Genomic DNA, 26206 nt, shown 5'->3' on the forward strand with positions numbered 1-26206 from the left:
AACCCAGGTCTGTGCATTGGATGAAGCGATGTCGTGTCTGAGGAGACAAACTGACGATAAAGTTAACTTGAATGAAAAAACAATGAGGAATATTTTGAATAGAAACAACTACCTCTGTTATAACATACAGCTGAGTCCTCCTTCATCATTCATAGGAAACATACTGCATCCATTGAATTTTGTTGAGAAAACTAGCTTTTTAGAATGTCTGACGTACGCTGTATACACGAAAGAGGAACGTTTGGATTGAAATTTTGGGAAATCATATTATAGGTCCTTTTTTCATCGAAGGAAGTTTAAACGCAGTAAAATATCTTGAATTGTTACGAAATCAAAATATTCCTGCACTACAACATCTTCAAATCAACTTTAACGAAATTTGGTTTTAACAAGACGGCTATCCTTCACATAATAAACAGACTGTCACAGACTATTTAGATTTAATTTTTCCTGAACGTGTAATTAGTACACAAGGTACAATAAAATAGCCCCCTTGGTTACCAGACTTAACTCCCCTAGATATTTATTTTTGGTGGATGCTAAAGACGAATTTTTGTATAGGCATGAATTCAAATGAGCCACCAACTTGGAGCACTTAAGACAAAAGTTAGTCAAACTTATCAGCGCCAATGAATTCAACGCCATGAGAAAGACGTTTTATAACAGACTTCGTTTCTGTTTGGCACAAGGTGGTGGTTTGTTTGAACATTTAATTCGGTAAGAATTTGATTTTAGTTTCTAATTTTTGGAATTATTTTTAATTTTAGTAGTAGTTTTGAAATTAATTTCATTTTTATAGAACTATTTTTTTTTTCACAACCAGTACTTCTAAAAATAATTGAACAAAAATATGGTCAGTAATTCTAAAAATAGGTAAACAAAAATATGGTTTCAAAACTACAGACCTAAAAATCGACTACCAATCATGTACAAGATATTCACAAAGATCATCAACAACAGATTAACAAATGCATTAGATACTGCACAGCCAAGGGAGCAAGCTGGCTTCAGAAGTGTATTAAGTACCCTGGATCATATTCATACGCTTCGATAACTAATGAGTAGTGGCAGCCGTAGCTCAGTGGCTGTGTTACTGGCTTAACAAGCTGGAGGGCCCGGGTTCGAATCCTGGCACCGACAAAATTTTCAATTTCTAATTTAACTGAGCTGCCACCGTGCTTCGGAGGGCACGTAAAGCCGTCGGTCCCGGCTACGAAAGTAGTCGTTAAGTCATGTTAGGGGCGCTTGCGCGACCTGAAAACCCTAACACTAGACCTTAGCCAGAAGGTTACACAAACTTACTTACTTTTTACTAATGAGTAGAGCTAAAGAACATAAAATACTGCTACCATTAACCTTTATATATTTCTATACGGCTTTCGATTCTATATATCCCAAGCTTATAGCTATAATAATAGAAGCTTTGACCAACCAAGGCATTGACAAACCGTACATAGCAAATATATACAGACAAGCAAAAGCTAAGGTAAAAATTTACGAAAATACTCCAGAATTTCCCATTACCAGAGGCGTCCGACAAGGAGACGCAATATCACCAAAGCTCTTCACTGCAACTCTAGAAAATATATTCAGAAAAATAAACTGGCAGAACAAACGAATATCCAGTGATGGAGAATACCACAGCCATCTAAGATTTGCAGACGACATCGTTCTGATTGCTAGTAATCCTCCAGAACTACAAGAACTTATAAGCGACCTAAATGCAGCTAATAATGAAGTTGGCCTAAAAATGAACTTAACAAAAACCAAAGCCATGTACGAGCTATTGGATATCCAAGATGTAGTAATAAACAACACTGTACTTGAGACAGTAGACGAGTATGTATACCTGAAACAATTTTATTAATACATAAATCTGTCTACTTATTTCCAAAAATTAACAGAAGAATGAAACTGGTTTGGGCCACTAGAATTTATTTATTTATTAAGCTCAACAGGCCTTAAAGGCCTAATGCTGAAAGATTTAATTTTTCCTTACAATTACTATTACATATTATATATAATGCTATATCCTATACTAACTGGAGAAAAACAGCACGAAACAGATCAGAATGGAGAAGAATCCTGGAACAGGCCAAAACCCAAAAAGGGTTGTCGAGCCAGTGATGATGATGATATCCTATACTACTATAATATATACAATAGTACATTTATTTATATAAAACACTTAATACTAAACTTAATATTCCTTATAGTCTTTCCATACATTTCTTCACCACTTCCTTCCATTGTTTTCCGTCCAAAGCTTTTTCTTTCCAGTTTACAATATTACTTTTTTTAAGTCTTCACATATGCTGTCCTTCCATCTCCTTCTTAGTCTTCCTATTCTTCTTTTTTGTATTGGTTTACGTAATAGAACCATTTTTGGCATTCTCGCCATTCCCATTCTTTCGATGTGTCCTAAGTATCGGATTCTCTGTGCTTTGATTGCCGTCGTTATTTTTGGTTCATTATATAGTTCTTCAAGTTCCTTATTATTTCTTCTTCTCCATTGTCCATCTATTTTCACGCCTCCATATATTGCTCGTTGTATTTACCTCTCCCATCTTTCTAAAAGGTTTATTTCTGATTTTTTAAGCACCCATGTTTCACATGCATATGTAGCTGTAGGTCTGATAACTGTTTTGTAGATTCTTATTTTTGTTTTTCTTGAGACATATTTGGATTTCATTAATGGACGCAAAGCTTCATACTTTTTGTTTGCTTTTGCTATTCTTGTTTTTATCTCCCCTTCCCCATGTCCCTTTTCATCTACTTTTACTCCCAGGTCAGTAAACTCCTTTAAACGCGCATGAATTTTTTCCTTCTACCTCCAATGTGAAATTATCTTCTTTTTCTTTATCTGTTTCTCCCATTATCATGTATTTTGTCTTTTCCTTATTTATGAGAAGACCAAAAATTTTTGCTTTTTTTATTATATTGTTCATTAATTTTTTTAGATCTTTCTTACTTGTTGTTAACAGTTTTAGATCATCTGCGAATGCTATACATTAATGGCCATTTTTAAAAATCGTTTCCTGTGTGTTTATTTTACTTTTTCAAATTATTCTTTCCAGTATTACATTAAAAAGAGTCGTTGATAGTGGGTCTCCTTGCCTTAATCCTTCCTTTGTTTCAAAATTATTTGATTTATGTCCCTTCCATGCTATTTCGTTTGTGGAGTTATCCACAGTCATCTTTACCAACCTGACGATTTTACTTGGTAGGCCCATTTCTTTCATTAGTGCGTACATCTGTTGCCTCTTTACCGTATCGTAGGCCTGTTTACGTAGTCTGGATTTCTTTTAACGCAAATATTTGTTTGGTCTGTCGTCGACCTATTACTTCTGAATCCTGCCTGATATTCGTTCAATATCTTTTCCGTGTATTGATTCAGCTTTTTTCTTATGATGTTTGTCAATATTTTGTACACGACTTCTAGCAACGCGATAACTCTATAATTTTCACATCTCATTTTGTCACCTTTTTTATGTATAGGGCATATCCTTGCCCTGGCTCGTTCTCCTGGCATTCTTTTTGTTTCCCATATACTTTTTATCAGGCTATGTATCTCCTTGTGTGGTCTTTTTCCTCCTGCCTTTATCATTTCCGCCGATATTTCTGTTATTTCTGGGCTTTTATTGTTTTGTTAGTCCTCTTATTTCATTTTCTATTTCTTCTCTCGTAGGTGTTTCTATTACTATATGATCATCTTTCATTTCCTGGATTGTTCCCCTTTCTTCTTCGTTTTTGTTTAGAAGTTGTAAGTTTGCCAATTTCTCATTATTTCCCCAGGTTCATTTTTCTTGTTTCCTGGTAAAAAGATCTTATTTTCTTTTTTTGGAATTTATCATCTATCACTTTGAGTTTTTCTCCGTTGTATTTTCTTTTTTTATTTCTGCATGTTCTCTTCATAATTCTTCTTAATTCTCTATATTCTTGGGTGCTAATGTCACTAGTATTTCTTAAGTTTTTTATTTTTATTTTTCTAATTTCTTCTGCTATCTTTTGACATTCCTCATCATACCATTCTTTTGCTTTTTGTTTTCAATTACTTTTAATTAATGTTTCTTTACTGGTGTTTAAAACTGTTTCTTTTATGCTTTCCCACTCTTCTTCCGGGTCTAGTGTTTCTGGTTCTCCGTTTAGTCTGCTGGTTATTCGTTGTTCGTACTTCTTCTGTTTCGTAGTATCTTTTAGTATTGCTGTGTTGAATTGTTTTTTGATTTCTTTGTCCATCTGATTATCTTTCTTTATATAAGCATTCATTTTATAACCTGCTCTTATCAAAAAGTGATCTGAGTCATATTTCGCTCCTCTCATGCTTTTTATATTTATTATATTATGGGCGTGCTTCTTCTCTATTAATATGTGGTCTATTTAATTTATTGTCCTTTTATCCAGGGAAATCCACGTTCCTTTATGTATATCTTTTCTGCGTTGGTGTGTGCTTTTTATTATCATTTGGCTTTCTGTGGCAAAACCTATAATTCTTTGACCGATATCATTTGATACATCGTGTTTACTGTATTTTCCTGTTGTATTTTCATGTATATCCTCTTTTCCCACTTTAGCATTGCAGTCTCCCATTACTATTTTGATATCAAATGCTGGTAGTCTGTCATATTCTCTCTCTAGTTGCTCATAGTATGCACAAAGAATATAGACGCTTATATAGCTTATAAGCGTCTATATTCTTTGGTATGCATATTTGTCTTCTTTGGTGGCGTCTTCTATTGGTGCATGTACATTTATTATGCTTATGTTTCGTTGATTCCCTTTTAACCTGATTTGCACATTCTATCTGATATTGGCTTAAAATTCATCACTCTGGTTTTCCATCTTTTCTGTATGATAAAGCCTGTTCCTAGCAATGTGTTACTTCCCCCACTTTAAAAAAATACTATATCATCTATTTCTACTATTTCTGTGTTTAATTATTTTGTTTCTTGTAAAGCTAATATATCTATTTCATATTTTTTTTGTTTCTCTAATTAATTCTTTAAGTTTTCCCGTTTCCCAAACGTAAGTTCCTCTTACGTTCCATGTTCCCAAATTAGTTTTCATTTTCTTGTTTTTAATCCCAATCGTCTCCTTGTCCCTTGCCGTTATTGATACCGTTTTATTTACGTCATTTAGTTGTTTTGGTTTCTGTTTTGGTTTTCTATTTTTACGAGTTGTTGCTGATGTTTATTACATGTCCATACCTCCTCATTTATTTTAATTTTTTGAAATCCTACCTTGACGTTTTTTCCTTCCAATTTAGCTTCTTTTGCCTTCGTTCTGACTTTACCCTGTATTATCCGTTCATTTTTGTTTATGTCATCATTAATGTATATTTCTTTCCCCTTAATGATGACATGGACAAAAATGAACGGATGATCCAGGGTAAAATCAGACTCCACTAGAATTACACTGTGGTATCCAAGAGGCGTTAAGAGATCGAGACGTCCAAATTTAAGATGGACTATGACATAAGGAAACAAGCCGGTATAAAATTAAAGAATTGACTTGTTTTGACTGTTTGATTTTGTTTTTGGTGATTTTTTTTTATTTTTATTTTTATTTTTTTTTATTTTTATTTTTATTTTTTTTTTTTTATTTCTTTTTATTTCTTTTTAATATTTCCTTATTACTTTTTAGATATTGTATGTAATATGTATATATATATTTTTTATTTTGTTTTGGTCATCTTTTATAATAATTTTGTTTTACATATTTTTTTTTATTTATTTAATTTTTTTTTTTCATTTTTTCGTATTAAAAGGTTTATTACATGATTGGTGTGTTCGCAAATTGCTTACAAGTTTCATCTTAATTCTATGGTTAGTACATTATATTGTTTAAAGTTTATATTTACAATTTCTTATTAACTGATAAATAACAAAAACATGTAAACAGGAATATCTGGTTAAAAGAACTTCATTAAAATATATTAAATGTTACGAATATTGACTCATTTCTCCACTTGTTAAATGCAAATAACCAATACATCACAAGATTATGTAATTGATGTAACTCATACGAATTGTTTGTAGGTTGTATCGTTTAACACACTTCTCAAAAGTGCCAGCGAGCCTCGTAACCGGGTTAACCAAAGAAAGCAATAGTAGTCCAAACGTGCATTTGTTTAAAACAAACTTTCTCTTTTTCTTATATAATACTTCTTGTAATGCTGCCCGTTATTTCTTAATAAACAATAATGCGAGAATAGTTACAGAATTATTTAACATTATGTAAGCAATAATAATGTCAAATATGCATTGAGATCTTCTTTTTTATTTCAAAACTCATTATTATTTTAATGAAATAAGGTATCACTTTAATATTAGTCAATGCAATAAGCAACAATGAACTGTAGGTCACGTTAATAGGCATAACTAGGAAGTGAACTAAATCAAACAACAACGTACGCCGGTAGTAGTGGTAAGAAAATTCATCATTTGTGTTTCGTAATCGTACAATGAAACAAAAAAAGTTAAGACAAGAGGAACTTTTATTTGTGCAGTTTTTACCATTATATAGACCGAAAAAAAGTATGTGGAATACAATACAGTACAATGAAGGGTGGTATCCATATTAACTGTACCAACGGTAACTAAGAGTGTCTAATGGATAAAAACAATGACAAAATTTCATTGAAATGGTATGGCACCAAAATGAAACAGATACTAAGGTGTAACGAATATATATTTTGTCTACCTTAGAGTAAGAACATAGGGGTAGAAAATTGGGGACAGAAACTAATGGGGGTCAAGATAGGGCAAGCCAAATAATCGTTATTTGTGCAAACGGCACTCAGGGGTTAACTGGAGAGCTGGGGTCGTGGGTAAGTAAATGACAGGGGGGTAGGATTGGGGCAGCTACACAATGAAACAAAGGGTCATGAATCACTTAGGATAAACAAAACAAAAGGAAACAGGAAACACCTCTAGTAATTTATAAAGAGCGCCACTTCGAGGTGCCTAATTATAACCATTACAACAGCTAGTTGTAACTAGGGAAATAATTATCAAACATAAAGAAACATATCTTTTTCAAACGGAAACTCAAAAAAAGGTTAGTTAAAAAAAAGAAACAAATATTAAGAAACAAAATTTAACATTTATTGTGTTTTACCACAAACAGTTATCAAAAATACAAATGGCACAAAAAATATACTATATAAATAGTTGCAAAATACAGAATAAAAAAAACTGTATATCTGTTTACAAAGGAGATTGCTACAAAAAATTTTCGAAATGGTTCCTAGGTTATTTATTAATATGGCCAAATTAGATTATTAAAAATTAAAGATATCCTTTTTTATGAAAATATCTTAAAATTTAACCTTATATATGAAATATATTTTCTATAATATAATAATCAAATTAAAATTGTTAAATATTACAATTTTTAAATTGTTATGAAAGCAATTTATCTAACTTTAGCAAAAAAGTTTTTTCGACTTACACCAGCTACAGGGGGTCATGTAAGATGCCCCCATTTTCAGTTTTTTTAATAATCAATAAGTTAAGTCTATTGCATTTACCTTGATAAAACCATGAGGATTATATTTTAATACGGATGTCCTTCGAAAGTTTTTTAAGTGGCCATACAATGTTTTTTAACAACTTTTTATGTAAGTAGTAAAAAACCAACGTGTTATTTCTATATATTTAAATTTTAACTTGTGTTTTTTTAATATTGGTATTTTTACTCTCTCTTTTAGTTAACTGATGATGGAATGTATTAATTCCGAAAAGATCTTCTTAAAATAAAAATTTAAGCTTGTAATAAGCAATTTTTTTATACCTTAATACACACGAACACCACGTGCTTTGTATTCAACAGGTATACTAGCCACTCCTGAATATCTCCACTTCATGGTTTGTTCCAGTTTCACTTTTAATTTTAAGAATTTATATTATTATATAGATATTAAATATAAAACGCTACAAAGGAATAAACATTACACAAACTTGAAGCCCAAATTTGAGTGATCATAAAGTCTCAGGACGATGCTACTCCGTTTTAAAAATATTTTTCTTACTATTTATATTATTTACTATATAAACCATTTTTTATTATTAATAAGGTTCTAAAACTCTTAGGGTAGCGACCACTATCCCATTAAAATTAATAATCTCTTACTTGCCTTCCATGCTAACGATATGTATCCACCCAAATTGAAAATCTAGTCAGCAGACTGGGAAAGCTTCTCAAATTACACGGAAGCTGCTCTATTAAACTGTAACATAACAGAAAGTATGAATAAATCACTAGAGGACTGACCAGATCATTCTAAAAAGTGCAGAAATATACATCGGCAAAACAAAGAAAGTCAACAATCGTACCCCAATCGCCTGGTGGAATAAGCACTGTGAAAAAGCAAATAATACCAGCAAATCAGCATTAAAAAACTGTAAAATGTACAAAACACTCAAAAATAACATGAAGTTCAAGAGATTAAAGCAAAAGCGCAACTAATAGTAAAAATATCTAAAAAATAAATTTAAACTTCGTGGTTAAAATAAATGCTACTAATATAAACAGCTCTACTCCGATGTTTGGAAAAAAGTATTTATTTCTGGTGTAAATTATTTACCCTCAGTTATAAGTTTGAAGGTTAACGGCAACCTTGTAACTTTTACACAAGAAATTGCAGATACTCTAGCTGCTTTGTATGAAAATCACTAATCAAGTAAAAACTATGACGCTTTTTTCCTAAAAATTAAAATAGAAAAAGAAAAGACTACCCTAGTGAAACCTGAAGAACTTGATCACTTAAAAAATTCCAGTGCTGGCTCAGAGTATATTCCTGCCATATTTCTAACACCTTTTTTCTACTTCAAAACAATTTCTTCTTAAATCATTTAACCTTGTTTAAAACCCAACAAATCTCGCCTCGATCCAGAGTCTTAAAGACCAATATCTCTCATCTCTGATACGGGAAAACTGTTTGAAAAAATAATAAACTCTAGACTACTGTGGACTTTCAAAAATCAAATCTTTTCATAATTGAACAAAATGGATTTCGAAAAAATCGTTCTGCCAATACATACAATCGTTCAACAATATCCTTAACCTAGAGAGCTAAATTTATTAGGAGTTTGCAATTAAACAATTATGCATTGCTATAAATTTTGACCTAAAACGAATATTCAGTACATGTTGGAAATATAATATTTAGGAAAAGCTACACTTCTGGAATATCAGAGGTGATACTTTAGCTTACATCCAAAACTTTCTTAAACAAAGAACTTTTCAAATAAAAGCGAATAACTGATTTTCCAATATTCGTGTTGAGAAAAATGGTACTCCTCAAATGTATAAAAAGTGAAGGGTGTTGTGTTTTCTCCCTAAAGACCCATGTTTAGCATGTAAAAATGTCAGCTGGATATGCCAATCTTGACAACTATTCTTTATCACAGAACATTTCACAGCATGTGATAAAACGGGGACCATATTTTCCAGCATATATTTAGTAGCTAATTCTTCTCGATGTATAACATAATGTATACTTCGGCATTCAGGAGCAACTTTCTTTACTTTTGCTGCTAGCCTTGTCAATTTTCCTGACATAGCTTCTACTCCATCTGTATATAAACCAGTACACTTTGACCAAGAAATGTCTATTTTAAGTACGTACTCATTTATTTTATTAAAAATGAGTTCCCCTGTAGTGTTTAATTTAAGTGGTTTGTAGAACAAAAACTCTTGTATAACTTCTTCATGAAAAGCAAATCATATAAATACAAATAGCTTTTCCATGTTTGTTATATCGGTTCTTTCGTCTAATTAAAGCGCAAAATATGAGCATTGTTGAAGTTTTAAATAAAGTAGTTCTTTAATATTGGAAGACATATCAGTAATTCGCCTTTACACTGTATTGTTTGACAACAGTATTTTTTAATTTCTTTGGCTGCCTTTCCTTCTTACAGCGGCCGATAAAAAAAGGTTTTCTCTTATTGTGTGAGGCTTTCCATTCCTTGCAATTCTTTAACTAGAAAGGTAGGACGCCTTTATTAAGTTACTATCAGTATTTACAAAGCTAGTCATGCATTTATTTTCTTTTTTAAAAAAAGTAGATTTTCTTTTAAAAAATTCGATCGGCTTAAGAACCAAAAATCAGAATGCTTTGTGTCTTGGTGACGTATCAATATAGAAGGCTTTATGCTTTGGTTCGAAAGTGGTCTGCGGTATAAGTTTTGTAACAATATAGGCCGGCGACAATACGTCTGAATATAGGATTTGGTCTGCGGTATAGGTTTTGTAACAATATCCTTTGGAAGTCCCAGGGTTCACCAAAAAACGCTTCATAGTTTAATAAGGCAGCACAACAAATCAAACACAACATTTATGTATGCTTAACACAATATGTAAATGCTTACACTGCTGGATGCAAACTGGCGACCGCAGAACGGAAGAATAGGAGTGGCGCGGCAGAGGAGGGGAATAGCCCGTACGGGCTGCGAGGAATGCAGGAACGCCAGGCACAGTCAAGTCATCGAGCAGCACCTGATCCGACTTACCGCACTGGCACTTCCTCAGACAGAGGCTCAGCGTAATCGCTTCTTTCACACACGCGATGCGTACCACCTGAAATCTTTCCGCGTACCACTAGTGGTTTTATACCCCTGCCTCAGACATTAGTTTTCCAACAGTCCTCCCAACAAACCTTGACCATCTTTTCTCCTGGATAGTAAAAGCACCCGAGTGTGTATCTTTTCTTACTTAATTCTATAAACAGAATACTTCCATTACTTTAATTAAAAGCTCAATAAAAGCTTCAAAAAAGATATTGTTTTAGAAGCACATTCAATTTTTAATAATATCTTCACAAACACATCTAAATCTAATGATGGTGTAGGCTTAGCTATAGTTTTCCCAACATCCAAGCTTATGTTCAAACCTCCCTTAGAAACAACCATCTTCACGGCAGATCTTTATGCCATACACCTAGCTCTAAAATATTTAAATACCTCTAACACTCCACGAGCTCTTATTCTAACTGATTCCTTTAGCTCTATCGCAGTTATACAACATCTATATCCCAAACACCCCATAGAAAAGAAAATTAAATGCAAACTTCTAATTGCTTGGGAAACAAAAATAAGCTAATCAAATGTTTATGGATCCGATCACACACAGGCATTGACGATAATGAAGCAGCAGATAAAAGTTCGCGAAGTGCAGCAACGAGTGAAATATTAAGTGAATACTCCAATGTGACTTAAAATCGTAGCTGAAGTCGTAAGCGTTGTGTTTGTGGAGACGCGAGTAGTGCCAATCTAATTCTAAAGTTCGATCTATTAAAAACGACGTAATACCTTGGTGTCCACAAATTGACAACCGTCGCCTACAAACAGTGTTAGGCAGACTACGCCTAGGATGCTCAAGACTAATACATTCATACAAACTGTGTAACACATCTTTAAGCATCAGGCATATATTAATAGAATGCCATATGAACAACATTGTTCTCATTATCGTCTACCCAACAATTTATCCGAGATGCTATAATATTAGAGATGCTATTATAGGTGATATGTAGACTTCGGCAAATATGCATATTGCATATTTTGCATATTCTGCATATTTTATGCAAATATTTCATATTTTGGCATATTTGTATAAAAGTTTGCATAAAGTGCATAAAAGTTCAGATTTTTATACTGTATTTGAAAATTTTTAAACATACCAATTTATTTCAATTCTTGTATAAAATTTTGTAGTCATTTTAATCAAGAAATGATCTAAGTACGTAATCTCTACAGGTACAAAACATTTACAATTTCAAAGAAGATCAATTTAAGTAGCCCTCAACATTCTTAGAAAGTCTCGGTCACTGAGGCATTCAGTTATTGGATAATCGCTAAGGGTTCGCTCATTTGCATTTTATGATCTAATCCCCAAATCTATCTACAATTTATTGTATCTTAACAGCAGGTAAACGGCTAATAGTTTTGTTCCTAATTTAGGGATTTTCCAAAATCTCCCAGTTCATTGAATTAGGTACCTAAACATTTCTAATTTGATGCTCAGATTTGTAAATCATTTTTGTTTTGATATTCAAAGCGTAAACACTCGTTGTGCGTAACAAAAAGGAAGATTGTGATTTTATAATGCCTAAAACAACCAGTGCTTCAACTTGGATTAAACCTTATAAAGAGCTGTCTATGGATATGGGAAAAATCTACTGTTCAGTCTGTGGCCAAATTGTAAGTATCTAATATTTTCTATTAAATATCTAATATTTCATACATACAGGGTGTTTCCAAATGACACTTACAACGTTTGACTGTAGATACTTCTCGAAAAATTGAACAAAACGATATAGTTAATGAGGGGTCAAACTTATTTACTTTTCGGGATACAGGGTGTTAAAATTAAAAAAAATAAATTCTTTTAGTTAATAACAACAATAACTTTAAAACCAATAAACGTATTTACTTGAAATTTAGTACTCGTAGGTTGTTTTTAAATGAAAAATAGCTTCCTTTAGTGAGAAAAAATTGTCCATGGTACAATACAATGGTGTGTATTTAGAAAAATTTTTCACCTTTACTTTTTTTTATGAAGTCAGCTATTCTAAAACACAATTATTTTTATTGTAATTGAATTAACAAAAAAAAAACTTTTGTTAAATTTTAAAATAAGTTATATGATGTACTAATGGTTAGTAACAAAAACTAATTTGTGGATTAATACTGCATTTAAAACACTTAGCGAGTGTTTTTTTTTCCAAACCAGTTATTTGATTAACCAAAAACACCTTGTATATTTTTATATTTTAAAGGTTGGGTTAAAATAAAGGTTTTTATTTTTATTTATAGATAGCATGTGAGAAGAAATTTCAGATAGACCAACATGTGAGAACTGCTTCACACATTGCAAAAAAAGGAAAACTAGGAGGAAAACATCAAACTTCAATGGCTAAATGTTTCCAATCTACTTCAAAAAAATTAGATGAGCAAGAAACTTTTAATGAAGACTTGTGTCGCGCATTAGTGTCTGCAAACATACCGCTTTCAAAATTAGCAAATGTAAATTTTAGTTCGTTTCTAAAAAAATATTGCAAACTTAATGTTCCAAGTGATCGGTCTCTAAGAAGAAATAATGTGAACGGGCTATACTCGTCGGTGTTAATTAATATTAAGGAAGAAATTGCAGATAATTATTTTTACATATCTGTAGACGAAACCACTGATTCCTCAGGAAAGTATATTGCTCATTTATTGATTGGTGTTCTTAAAGAAGATACCTTACCAAAAGCTCATCTTATTTCGTGCCAGCAACTTGAGAAAACAAATGCTTTAACAATTTCGCGTTTTATACAAGAAACATTAGCAACTTTTTTTCTTCCGACAACTATTCCTTCTAATAAATTACTGCTTATTTTATCGGATGCTGCTCCTTATATGGTGAAAGCAGGACAAAATTTAAAAATATTTTTCCGAGATTTAATACATGTTACTTGTGTAGCGCATGGATTAAACAGAGTTGCAGAGGAAATACGAAAAAAGTTTCCTCTTGTAAATACCACGATATCCAGTGTCAAAAAAGTATTTCTTAAATCTCCTATAAAAATTCAACTTTATAAAGAAATGCTACCTAACATTCCTCTTCCACCACAACCTATTTTAACGCGATGGGGAACATGGTTAGAAGCAGCTAATTTTTATGCAGATCATTTTGTTAAAATAAAGAACATAATTGATACGTTAACAGATGAAAGTTCCCAATCTCTTTTGGATTCTAAACAAACTTTTCAGGGTAACTTGCTTCAACAAGAACTTTCATTTATAAAATCAAATTTTAGTTTTGTTCAAAAAACAATTACTCAGTTAGAATCACCAAAACTGTCATTGTTCGAAAGTACAGCATTAATAAAAGAATTTGCGTCATGTTGTCAGAACGTTAGAGGTAATATTGGAAAAGATATTTTAAAAAAATTTGAAGCTACTATGGAAAAAAATAAAGGTTACCATATTCTTTCTGAAGTAGTCAGTGTTCTAGCTGGAAATATTTCGGAAAGAATTAATTTAGAACCAAATGTTTTGGTTAGTTTGAAAAATGCTCCCGTTACATCAGTTGATGTTGAACGAAGTTTTTCCATATATAAATATATGTACTCAGACAGAAGCCACAAGTTTTTGTTAGAAAATTTTGAACACCACTTGGTCATTTATTGTTACCATAATTCTAAATAAGTTTATTCATACTTAAAAATGATGTAGTTACTTAAAATAAATGTAAATCTTAATGAATAGTAGGAAATATTTAGTTATGTACACTTTTTTTTTTAAATAAAATTGTTACTATTTTACAATTTTTGTATTTATTTGTATGCATATTTTGTAAAATATTTGCATATTTTCGGGTAAACACGTGCATATTTATGCGCATATTTTCTACATTTTTATTTGCATATTTGCCGAAGTCTAGTGATATGTGTCCGATAGAAAACCTAAGATCTTAAATCTATACATATATATCACAATGTATAACTTACCTATGTAATCGCACATTATTTTCCAAAAAAAAAATAATTGTGGCTTAATTCCATTAATATTATGTTTATATTAATTGTTTTATTATTAATTAGTTAGAGTAAGTATATTTTGCTTTTGATTACTAACTGAACCTATATTATTCATAATTAACTAATTGCATAGTGTTACATTAAAAACATTATTTGCAAAAAATAAACTGTCAACTATCTGAATTATGCTTGTATTTTAGTTTGTAACAATATAATTGTTGTTAGGGCTCATGTATGTTCATAGTATTTTATAATGATGAGTGGAATTGGATATTTCAACATGAATATCAACTTCCTATTAGACTTCTATAATACCAAAAACTTCGGGGTAAAAATCCTAAACATTTTATATACTATGTATATAAATATGTATTATATCTAATTATGTTTACAAACACAAACTTTTAACAATGTTATTGTGAAAGTACAAAAAGAGAGCAGTATACATTCAGACAAAATATAATGAACGATCTGTTTATACGTTTATACATAAATCGCTGTACTGGTCGTGAGGGCCGAGGGCTTCATTGGTGATTGCTATTTTCTTCTGGGTTTTCCCCTCGCTCGTTTTTAAAATCTTCTTAGTTACTTTAGCAAAGATATGATTTTTTGAAATTCACAACTTTCAGCTTATTTATAGAAAGATTATTTCTATATCTTGTAGAATTTTGATCTTATTTCAGAAATATTAATTCTAAGGGGCTTCATACGAAAATATGCATTTAAAAACAAATTAAAGGTGTATTTTGTCTATGTATTCAGTGGTTCGATCTAGAAGTCCAGATTTATATGAATAAAAAATTACCGTGTCATTAGCAAAGCTTTTAGTTTTACCTACATATAATAATTTGACCTCGAGAATTATAAAAATCATTAGGCCTAGTACAATTCTAGTATGTACTCCACTTTTTTTGAAAGTATTCCTATATTCTTTCACTTTTTTAACACTTTGTTTCCTGTTTATGAGCTCATTAGCCTTTGCCCATTTCCACAGTCCTGCAGAACCTCTAATAACTGTGATTAACGTTATCAAATACTTTTGCAAGAATACAGCATTTGAATCCTCAATAGAACAGGTTTTTTGAAAACCAAACTGATTTTTTGATATTTTGTTCGCTTTTAGAAATTGTTCTAATGTTCGCTATAACTTACTCTGTTGTTGAAATCATCTATGTTTGACTTCAGTTATTATGTTAGGTAGCTAAACTATGTAGGACCCTAAGAAGTTAATGGTTTTTTTATTATTGTTATCTTATATTTCTTTGTAAGGACCAATTTTTGTGTTGTTTAATTTTTTTTACATCCTTTATTTATTGTAATCTGTTTCTACAATAAACACAATAATCAATAAGTTTATCATGTAATTAACACAGGGGAGATCCGTCCAGTGACAAAAATCCTTTAAGATAAATTTCTAATATATATAATATTTGAAATATAAATAACACTTTACAAAGACATTTACTAACATATTAAAAAAATAGCAATAGTTAAAATACACACACAATTATAAGTTATAGGTATATATAGTATAGGGCATAGGGTGTAGCTATAAAATGATAGAGTATACGTTTATGTATGTAAAGGTATAGAAAGGTCTAAGGGATCACGGCGTTTTAGTCTTCCTCTTCTCTTATAAGTGCCACTAAGTGAGACAACGGTGTCTTTAATATTTTGGATCTGAAGGTCTCGAGGTATAACAAAATTGGGCACATACCACGGTCCATTGGTAATATGTCTCAAAACTTTAGATTGGAAACGCTGAAGTTTCAGTAAGTGCGAATTAGATGCTGTACCCCATATCTGTATACCGTAGGTCCAAACTGGTTTTAGAATAGATTTATACAGTAATAATTTATTATGTAGACTTAATTTGGATTTTTGGTTCATGAACCAATACATTTTCCTGTATATTAATCCTAGTTGCAGTCGCTTTGTTCAGATGTGCTTTTCCCAATTTAGTCGGCTGTCAAAATGTACTCCCAAGTATTTAACATCACTTTTTTTGGGTATTATGGTATTGTTTATGCTCACAGATGGTACACTCTCTTTTCGTAAAGTAAATGTTATATGTGCTAATTTGCTGCTATTTACTTTAACTCGCCACAGTTTTAACCATTTCTCTAGTTCATTTAAATGAATTTGTAAATTTTGACAGGCTGTAACAGGAACCGAGCTAGAAGCCATTATCACAGTATCATCTGCATAGGTAGCAATTGTGTTGTTTACTCTTGTGGGAATATCTGTCGTATAGAGTAAGTATAAAGTTGGTCCCAATATACTCCCCTGAGGTACTCCCGATAGAATTGGAGATATGTTTGATACTGCTTCATTGTATCTGACCTGAAAATATCGATTGGTAAGATAGGATATCAGAAGTGCATACAGAGAATGAGGAAAGTGAGTTTTTATTTTAGACAGCAGCCCCTTATGCCATACTTTATCAAATGCTTGTGAGACATCCAAAAAGGCTGCAGTGCAGTATTCTTTCTTTTCAATTGCATCTCTTGCTACTTTGGCAACTCTATGTACCTGCTCAATTGTTCCATGTTGTTGCCTGAACCCAAACTGATAATCAGGTATTAACTTTTGTCTGTCGATTATAGAATTCATTCTTTGTAGGAGTATCCTCTCAAATATCTTGGAGATAATGGGAAGCAAACTGATTGGACGATAGGATGATAGTTCGCGTGGATCTTTATTCGGTTTCGGTATTAGAATAATTTGTGCCATTTTCCATTGAAACGGAAAATAGCCTAACTTTAGTATTGCGTTAAATATGTACATAACCAGCCGAAATCCTTCTTCGGGTAAATTTTTGCAGATTTCTCCCGATATTAAATCATACACTGGAGCTTTTTTAGTATTGAGATGTTTAACTATCTCTTTAATTTCGTTAATTTTAATATTTTCTATAGGAGGTGACATCTGGTACGGTGCATCTAAGTTCTTGTGAATAAATTCTTCTTCGTCCTTTGAGATAGTTCTGGAGTGAGGTTGAAAAACTTGGCTGAGGTGATTAGCGAATGCTTGTGCTTTATTTTCATCGGCCTTGGCCCAATCACCATCTTTATTTCTAATGGGACCATCATGCTTAATCTGATGTTTAAGTTTCTTAAAGAGTTTCCAAATAGAGTAATTTGTGTCATCCGTCGCAGTGAGACTTTCAAGAAATTCATTTATGCCTTGATCTTTGTATTTGTGTAGTTCTCTTTTAAGCAAACGAGTAGCCCTATTCAGTTCAGATTTGTTCTCAGGAGATCTGGAAGTTTGCGACTGTTTTCTTAGTTTTCTCTTTTCTTTTATTAAGATTTTTATATGATGTGGATATGGTTCACAGTTATTACTCTGATTTAGATTTAGAGTTGCTCTCGAAGCTGCCTGTTGAATGATTGATGTAAGGTGATGAACTGCTTCCTCAATATTTTTTTATATTGTTTAATAAAGAGTTAACTTTGTTTTTGTTGTTTTGTTTTCCTTTACATATTGTTAATGCCTATTGAACTGATTTATGTAGGCGTTACCTCAAGTTCATTAAATGATCCACCTATTTAATTTAAATTATTCAGTTTACAGTAGGTGGTTGGTTGTTTACTTGACCAATTACTTTGTAATATATCCTAGAGTGCTTTCTATTTGTTTTGTCAACTAATAAAATTCAAGTATGTGATTAATTGCTACTAAATTTGAAGGTTGGACATCTATTTATTGCTTTTTGTAATTAGACTATAAAGAACCTGTTTTTAAAATGTAAACTAGGTAAAAAAACAGCTGTTTTTAATTTTTACATTAAAAATTTTGTATTGTTTGGTTGTGTATTCTAATATGAATATATGCGTTTTGTTGATTGCGTTGTTTTTTTTTTAATTTCGTTATAGATATTCACCACAAATTTATTTTGTTAGTTATCCATAAAAGTTTATAGTTTGTTTTTCTTGGACATTTCAATTCTTTATAGCTTTGTTTTTTTTTTAAATTAGACAAGTTGCTTTTGTTAGAAAAGTATAGCCATATTAAATATTAATAATACACTCCAAAAAAGTATCGCATCACCTATGAAACTGCAAATTTTGTATTAAAAATAATTTAAAACATGGATTTTGTACTGTTGTTTATTTTTGACAGCAAAAACGCACAAACAGAATTGAATAAAAAAAAATAAAAATAAAAAGTAATGATAATTTAGTAAGACGTATTGCCTCCTATAGCTCTTATAACATTTAGACAACGTTGTGGCATACTTCCAATTAATCTTCTTAGATAAGCTTGATCGATATTATCCCATTCTACGATTAACAACCGTTGCAGGTCCTGAAGATTAGCTGGCTTCACATTACCAGATATCACCCTTCTGTAAAGATGGTCCCAAACATGTTCTGTTGGATTTAAGTCCGGGCTGAGCGCTGGCCAATTCAAAACTTGTAAATTCACCTCTTGAAGGTACTCGGTAACGATTCTTGCGACGTATGGACGTGCATTGTCATGCATTAAAACAAAGTCATTACCAATAAATGGGGCGTAAGGAACAACATGCATCTCCAAAATTTCTCTAATGTACCTATCAGCAGATAAGGATCCTCTATCTAGCTGTACCAATCCGGTTTGACCCCTAAGAGATATTCCGCCCCAGAGCATAATAGATCCTCCTCCAAAGTCGCCGGTCTTGGGTTGCATTGAAATAACGCTCGCCATCTCGTCTATAAACTGGTATTCTTCGATCCGAAGTGTATAAACAAAATCTTGACTCATCCATATAGAGTTTATGTTACCCAAGTCGTCGATATTCCAGTTTACGTGCTCTCTTGCAAATGTTAGACGTGCTATACGGTGTTCCCTTGTAAGTCTCGGAAAGTGGCAGCTACTGTGGCCCTAATTCCAGACTGTCTTAAGATGTGCCTAACAGTTTCTAAAGACACACGTACATTTCGAGTCTTGGTTAAGTCATGTTGAAGTTGACTTGCAGTCACATGTCTTCAACGCAAAGCCTGAAGGACTAAAAATCTATTGTCCACATGCATAGTTGCTCTTGATCAACCTGTTGGTCCAACGACCAGCTCGTCTTTCATAAAGAAAAGTCTCTCGGTACCTTACTACCACTCGTGATACTGTCGACTAATTTACACCCACTAAATTTGCCACATATCTCTGACTCCTTCCGTCTTCAATGAGGGAAATTATTCTAACCACTTGATCTCTCGTTAAACTTAAATTTATATTGTCACGACCTTTCATACTCAATATTTAATACGAAATTTAACGCAAATTGTATACTTTTTACAAAAATAAAATAAAGAGTGATAATATAAAAACCAGACAAAATAGCAATTAACATTTTTTTTCTTAAACAGTAAGCTGTATTTACAAATTTCTTTTTTATATTTATTCTAGCCCTAATATTCTTAAGGGCCAGAAAAAAATAATTTAAATTAACCAATATGCTGTCAGAAATATTTGTAATTTTATAAGTGATGCGATACTTTTTTGGCGGAGTATAATGTAACAAATTGATTTGAATTTTGGATACCTGTGTGTACTTAGTCATCATAGTTAATATGGACTCACATTGGCAACTCTCATAATACACAAGTTTTATTTAAAGATCATTTTGTTTACTGATTTACATTTTTTAATTAACCAAATCTGCCTTATAGTAGGGATACCTTATAGGGCAGTCCTTACGTCCAGATCATCCAGATACAAGTTCGTTGGCTAGCGGTGACATTAAAGTTATTTTCTTGCCACCAAACGTCGGATCTCTCATTTAACCTCTGGATCAAGGAGTTTTAGAGGCTATAAAACGGAACTATCGTCGAAGACTTTTGTAAGTGTTGTTGACTTGGTTGTATGAGGGAATGATCGTAACAGCAGCCCTTAAAAAGATCTCCGTTAAAGATGTGTCTTACTGGATAGCTTTAGCGTAGGATAATATGAGACTAACAATTTTGCAAAAGTCATGGTGAAAGCTTTTTCAAATTGAAGGGAAAAGTGATGGAAAATATAATAATAACTGTATTGCTGAAATAGTAGACCTCGCTAATCAGTTACCAACGGAACTGCAGATAAATGATGAAGACGTCAACGAGTGGATTATGCAAGATCAACAAATGGAACTGACTGAAGATGCAATTGCCAACATGGTTATTAACCCACACAATATCACTGAGAATGACACAGATGAGATAATCGAGAAAATATCTCACTCCGAAAGATTGAAGTCGATTAAAGCTGCCCTCGCCTACATTGAGCAACAGGAAGAATCAACCTCTGCCGATGTCCTTCATCTTCAGCGTTGGTGCAACATCGCAGCATCAAAACAAGGCCGGAAGTTGGCGCAGAAATATATCAAAGACTTTTTAAAAACATGAAGATGATCCAATACGTAAATATTTACCTATCTATATATTTTAACTATGTACTCTATATACAGGTTTACATACTTCAATTGTACATAATAAACTAATTACACACTAACTTTTGAATTTTTCGTTTATTTTAAGCAAATACCCGATCTCTGTGTTATTCGAGTTTTTTGGTATTCGAGGTATGCGCGATCCCAATTAGCTTGAATAATCGCGAGTCTATTAAAATATTTTACTGATGATCTTCAATAATATATTTATTTTATGCATACTTAGAGACATTTCGCTAATCAATCGTCTGACCCAAAGCACGCCTATGTCTATCAATAACAATAAATTTTGAAATCTCATTCTACATATTTATTTATAGATAGTAGACAGTGGACACTGTGAGAAAGGAAAATGCAGAAAGCAAATATATTACTTATTATATTTTATTAAATAATGCAATATGATCCCGGCTGTAAAGTTTTCAAATAATAAAATAAAATGGTAAACTTTACGGGATATTGTGTATACACTTTTAGAATCTCATGTGTTTGTGTTGTTTTCAGAGATACAACTATCAGTACAACTGCCGAACTGACATCAAAATACCATTTTGCCGCCCATATGGGCCAGCTAATAAACGGAGTCGACGGAAACGGTTGCCATAACTTTTATCCTACATGTCCCTTCCCAGGATTGCAGGTCCTTCAGATGATGAAAAAAGTCAGGATGCGTTAGAATCTTACGAGGAAAGGAAATCGTTACAGAACATCTGCAATTTCGGAAAAGCGTTTTCTTTTAATGATTCAGTTTTTTTTAGGATGCAATAGAGAAGTTTATGATATAGATAAAATTAATAGACGTTTCCGTTGATTACGGGGTGTTCCGATGGGCTCGTTCTAAGAAATCGTCTATTCCGCGTTTGTTGGAGCACATGTTCCATGTTAAATTAAATATCCAGTATTATATCAGATCTAATATACTAGAACATAAATGACTGATTTTAAAAGGAATATTTCTTCAAATAAGCATATCAGTTTGTTCAAATTGAAAGAAAAATTTACCGTTTCTCTAATATATTCTTTATTTATTCTTACTCTTTAATCTATATATCTTGTATAATATCAATATGAATCGGTTAATCCTATTCAGGCAGATGTCAAACTGTCTTGTTTTATATTGTTTTGATCTCCCTACTTTTCAAAAACTTCACTAGCAAGGTCTTCTTATTTCTTTTGTTACTACTTTCATTAATAGAAACATTTTATTTTGTAACATGCATTCTTAAGCACCTAGCCTAGATAGTAGATTCACTTGTAAACACACAATCTGCTGCCGGAAATGTTTTCACTGTTTCTATGTAATTTGGGTCTGCTAAATGCAAAAATGCCATCAGAATTTCTCCATCAGATCGTTTTTACAAAATACAAGAACAGATCAAATTTTTCAAATTAATTAATGTAATTTAAAGTAGCGGTTACCTACATATGTAGTGCTACTAGACATAAAAAAAAGAAGACACGAATGAAAAGAAGGATGTTTATTTTAGAATAAAGTAGGTACAAAAATCATGAAACATATCTCCCAAAAACCTAAACCTTTTCATCTATCCTAACCAGCATCGCAGCACAAAGATGCTATTTGGCGTCAGCTAAAAACTTCCTTTTATAAGATTTTCTTGCAAAGGATTTAAATAGACGATTCCTAGAAAACAGTAATAGGCCACCATGTGAGTGTTCCATTTCTCCTGATACCTCTGTTCCATTGTTTTGATACCTTGGTGAAATCATTCTCTCTCTTCCTCACTAATGCCACCAAGATTTTCTGGGAAACGGTCTAAGTGGCTGTGGAGGCAATAAATTCTTGAGCATGGCTTCCTTCTGAAAATGACATATGGCGCAGAAGATATAACTTTGAACTATACACAGCATACAATGGGTCATGTTGAACGAATGTTGGAGACTGAAATACCAAAACATATTATGAGGCAAACACGAGTAGGAAGAAGGTCAAAGAGAAGACCCAAACTTAGATACATGGAACAAGTGAAACAAGATCTGAAAACACTTAAGATTACCAACTGGAAAAACAAAGCAAGGAACAGAACAGAATGGCGGAAAATCCTAGAACAAGCCAGGACCCAGAAAGGGTTGTCGAGCTACTGATGATGATGGCTTCCTTCTGTACTAAGTGTAGGGAATTTACTGGAAAAGTATTCAAAACAATAACTATTCTCATCTCAGGCCTTAACAAATTGTTTCATGACCTCTAGTTTAATATGCAACGAAGGTAATATTATTCTCTCTCGTTCGACCAATGCTTCGTTAATTACTTTAGCTTGTCCTTATCCAAGAGACACAAAAAACAAGGATGTTTTGTATAATCACCTTGTTCTCTTAGAAGAAAGTTCACAATCTTGAAATAAACACAGATCACCCACTGTTGTTGGTGATAGTGATAGGTGATTGGACATAGTTGATGTTTTTTAGCACCAGCGATATTTTATTAAATTTTTTTTTTGATTTTTGTAGAATACCCAAAAACACACACTATCGATAAACAAACGCCAGTGATCTGGTGTGCACTTTGATATACCCATTTTTTCTAACAGTCCAAAAATATTGGTACAAAAGCCATATCAGGCTGAGAAAAAAACGACAAAAGATCTTTTTCTCTGTTACGGTAGTATGTAATTTTGGTTCCCGGATGAAGAAGAATCTTTGCCTTTAGTCTAGAGGCAAGCAACTCGGAAGATTGCTTTGGAAGGTTTAAATCTCTAAAAAGATCATTTAGCTCGTCCTGAGTTAAGCATTTAGGGCGTGTTGAATCTCCTTCAAAATCACTGTCGTTTCCCCCAAATGTATGTCGGTAATTCGTCAGATGACGTTTCGACATTATCCTCTGCCAACGTAAGTAGGCTAGTAAATATTGGAATGGGGTAAGTTGATGTGAAATAGGTCTTATTGTTAAATTTATGTTGGGATATGTCCATATACGTCGATTGTTACGATGACCGCCCTTTACATTCAAAAGACAAAAATAGCAATCGTCAAAATCATTTTTTTGGTTCCCTCCATACCATTGGAATACCAAACTTTAAACATTTTCGTTGTCCTTTTGTCCAGTGCCTCAAGTTTTCAACACAACTTTTCAACACTATACTACTTGTGGAGCCCAGGTTTTACCTTGGTCTAAACACTACTAAAGCACTTGCTTATTGAAGACATGGTTTGTCAACAACAACCTCCTGCAACGAAAGTCAAGTTCAAACTAAATTTTACAATGGAATGAAGTATAAAGTTAGTTTATTTGAAAACTGCAAGAGATGGGTATTGGGAATACTAATACAGAATTACAGATCGATAGTGAGGAACGTATTCCTTTAAAATAATGAATCACATACAGGGTGTCCCATTTGAAAAGAAGGAGTTGAGCAAAAATTTAGGATACCGGGTTTATGCCAATTTTGACAGCACTCTGTACAATAAAAAAGACAACTTTATACTATAAACGATAAAACTGTGATCAATTCAAGTTCCTAAGGAATTTATTTTTTTATTCACATTGCATTAGATGATATGGAACTTTATATACTTGGTAGAAAAGTGTAATTCTTATTAAAAAAGCAAATATAACTCAAAAACGGTTCACAATAGTATTAACAAAAAATTTTCAAAGTAACGTAAATATTCCTAAAATTAAAAATATACAGGGTATCCCATTAAAAAAAAGGAAGGTATAAGCAACTTCCGTTATAACCGGAAGTAGAAAATCGATACAAACATTTCCATTAAACAGTTCACTCTTCAAAACCCCTTCTCGAGATATTTCTAATTGGTCGTTTATCTGCCGTTACCTGCATATAATTATTTGTTTTCAATTTTTTTTCTATTCTTTTTTTTTTTCTTGCATCGATTTAATCGAATATTTCTTAGATTAAATGGTGTTATTAACTTTAGGAATTCTCATCTCGTAGTAATTTATCTGATGTAACACTAGATTTAAGAAAGTTTGTATTCAAAGAGTTAAAAGTTGGCTGAAACAAAATTGTTAAAGAATCCCAATATACTTTAATATTTCTGAAATATTGTTGATATATTCGGCAAAAACATCCTATTTGAAACAAAGTCAGAATTTTAAACAAAGAAACGAGCAACCATGAATTTGAAATGTGATACAAAATTGTTATATAGTTGTACATAATAAAATATTGATACGATTGTTTTTTTTTATTTCTTCACATCCTATTTTTGGACAGCAAAACATTTTTTAATAAAGACTTTTATGTCATGTTATCTTCGGCTTCTAACAAAGGTCTTAATAAATAACACAAGACAAAAAATTGTAGTTATACTACTAAAAAATAGAAAAATATCGAGGGTGCAGAATATATTTTAAAACGAATATTTGTAGTAGGAATAAAAGGTGAGGCAGAATAAATATAAGTACTCTATAAAGAACCAAAAAAATTGTAAATATAAAGAAACACAAATAAAAATTCAACAAACCTGTCCAAAAACAAGTGGATATTTGATATCTATATAAATAAAACGAACAAGAAAAATATTGAATTTGATAATTAAGATATCTGGATAATTTTAATTAAGATAAATCATTAAATTACTAATTGGATTATTTTGTGCTTTCTGAACAGATATTTAGCTTATGTTGTCAGAGGAAACTGATAGATGACTCACAATACTTATGATTACTGATTGCCTGTGTGTTTGTGATTTTTGGAATGATAATATGTACCAGTAAATATTACTTCCTATTTCTATGTCAGATTTCTTGTTAATATATTTTTTGTTTTTTTTTGAATGTGTTTCGTTTCCAAACATAAATGTGTTCATTTCTTTCCTTCTATAAATCGATTGCTTCAGACAAATTAAAGTCATGCTTGACATTGATTGCATGCTTTGTTAATGCACAAATCTTTATTATTTTTTTTTTGTATTCATGTCATTTCTATGTGATATAATCCTATTGTGCTACGTTCTAGAAGTTTCTCCTATATGTATTTTGTCACAATCTGAGCATGGTATTTCATACACAGCCATTGAAATTTTATTTTGTGTCATAGGATCTGTAGTTTTAGTGTATGAGTTGGAGATAACCTTAACGTTTTATGTAGTGATTTTAAAGTGTTGGTCCTTAAATGATTTTATGGGTTTTGTTGTTAAAACAAATCGAATTTTCTTGATAGTCTTTCTTATTATTATGCTTCATCGCACACTTGATAATGTTCTAAAGACAGAATGGTACAGAAAACCTACATCAAGCAACAGGTTTATCAATTATCATTCTCAATATCGTCCTTGAATGAAGATAA

General features: G+C 32.0%; 1 protein-coding gene across 1 annotated transcript in view; it reads left to right on the plus strand.

Moving 5' to 3' along the window:
* geko overlaps window positions 1–25093 on the plus strand; it is an 81783-nt gene extending 56690 nt beyond the window's left edge. The window contains exon 3 of the mRNA XM_072546162.1: window positions 21441–25093. Within this exon, the coding sequence (XP_072402263.1) occupies window positions 21441–21612 (172 nt within the window). The 3' untranslated portion in view covers window positions 21613–25093. The remainder of the gene's footprint in view (window positions 1–21440) is intronic.
* Window positions 25094–26206: the final 1113 nt, after the last annotated feature.

Source organism: Diabrotica undecimpunctata, chromosome 10, assembly GCF_040954645.1.
Source record: "Diabrotica undecimpunctata isolate CICGRU chromosome 10, icDiaUnde3, whole genome shotgun sequence".
Lineage (NCBI taxonomy): Eukaryota > Metazoa > Arthropoda > Insecta > Coleoptera > Chrysomelidae > Diabrotica > Diabrotica undecimpunctata.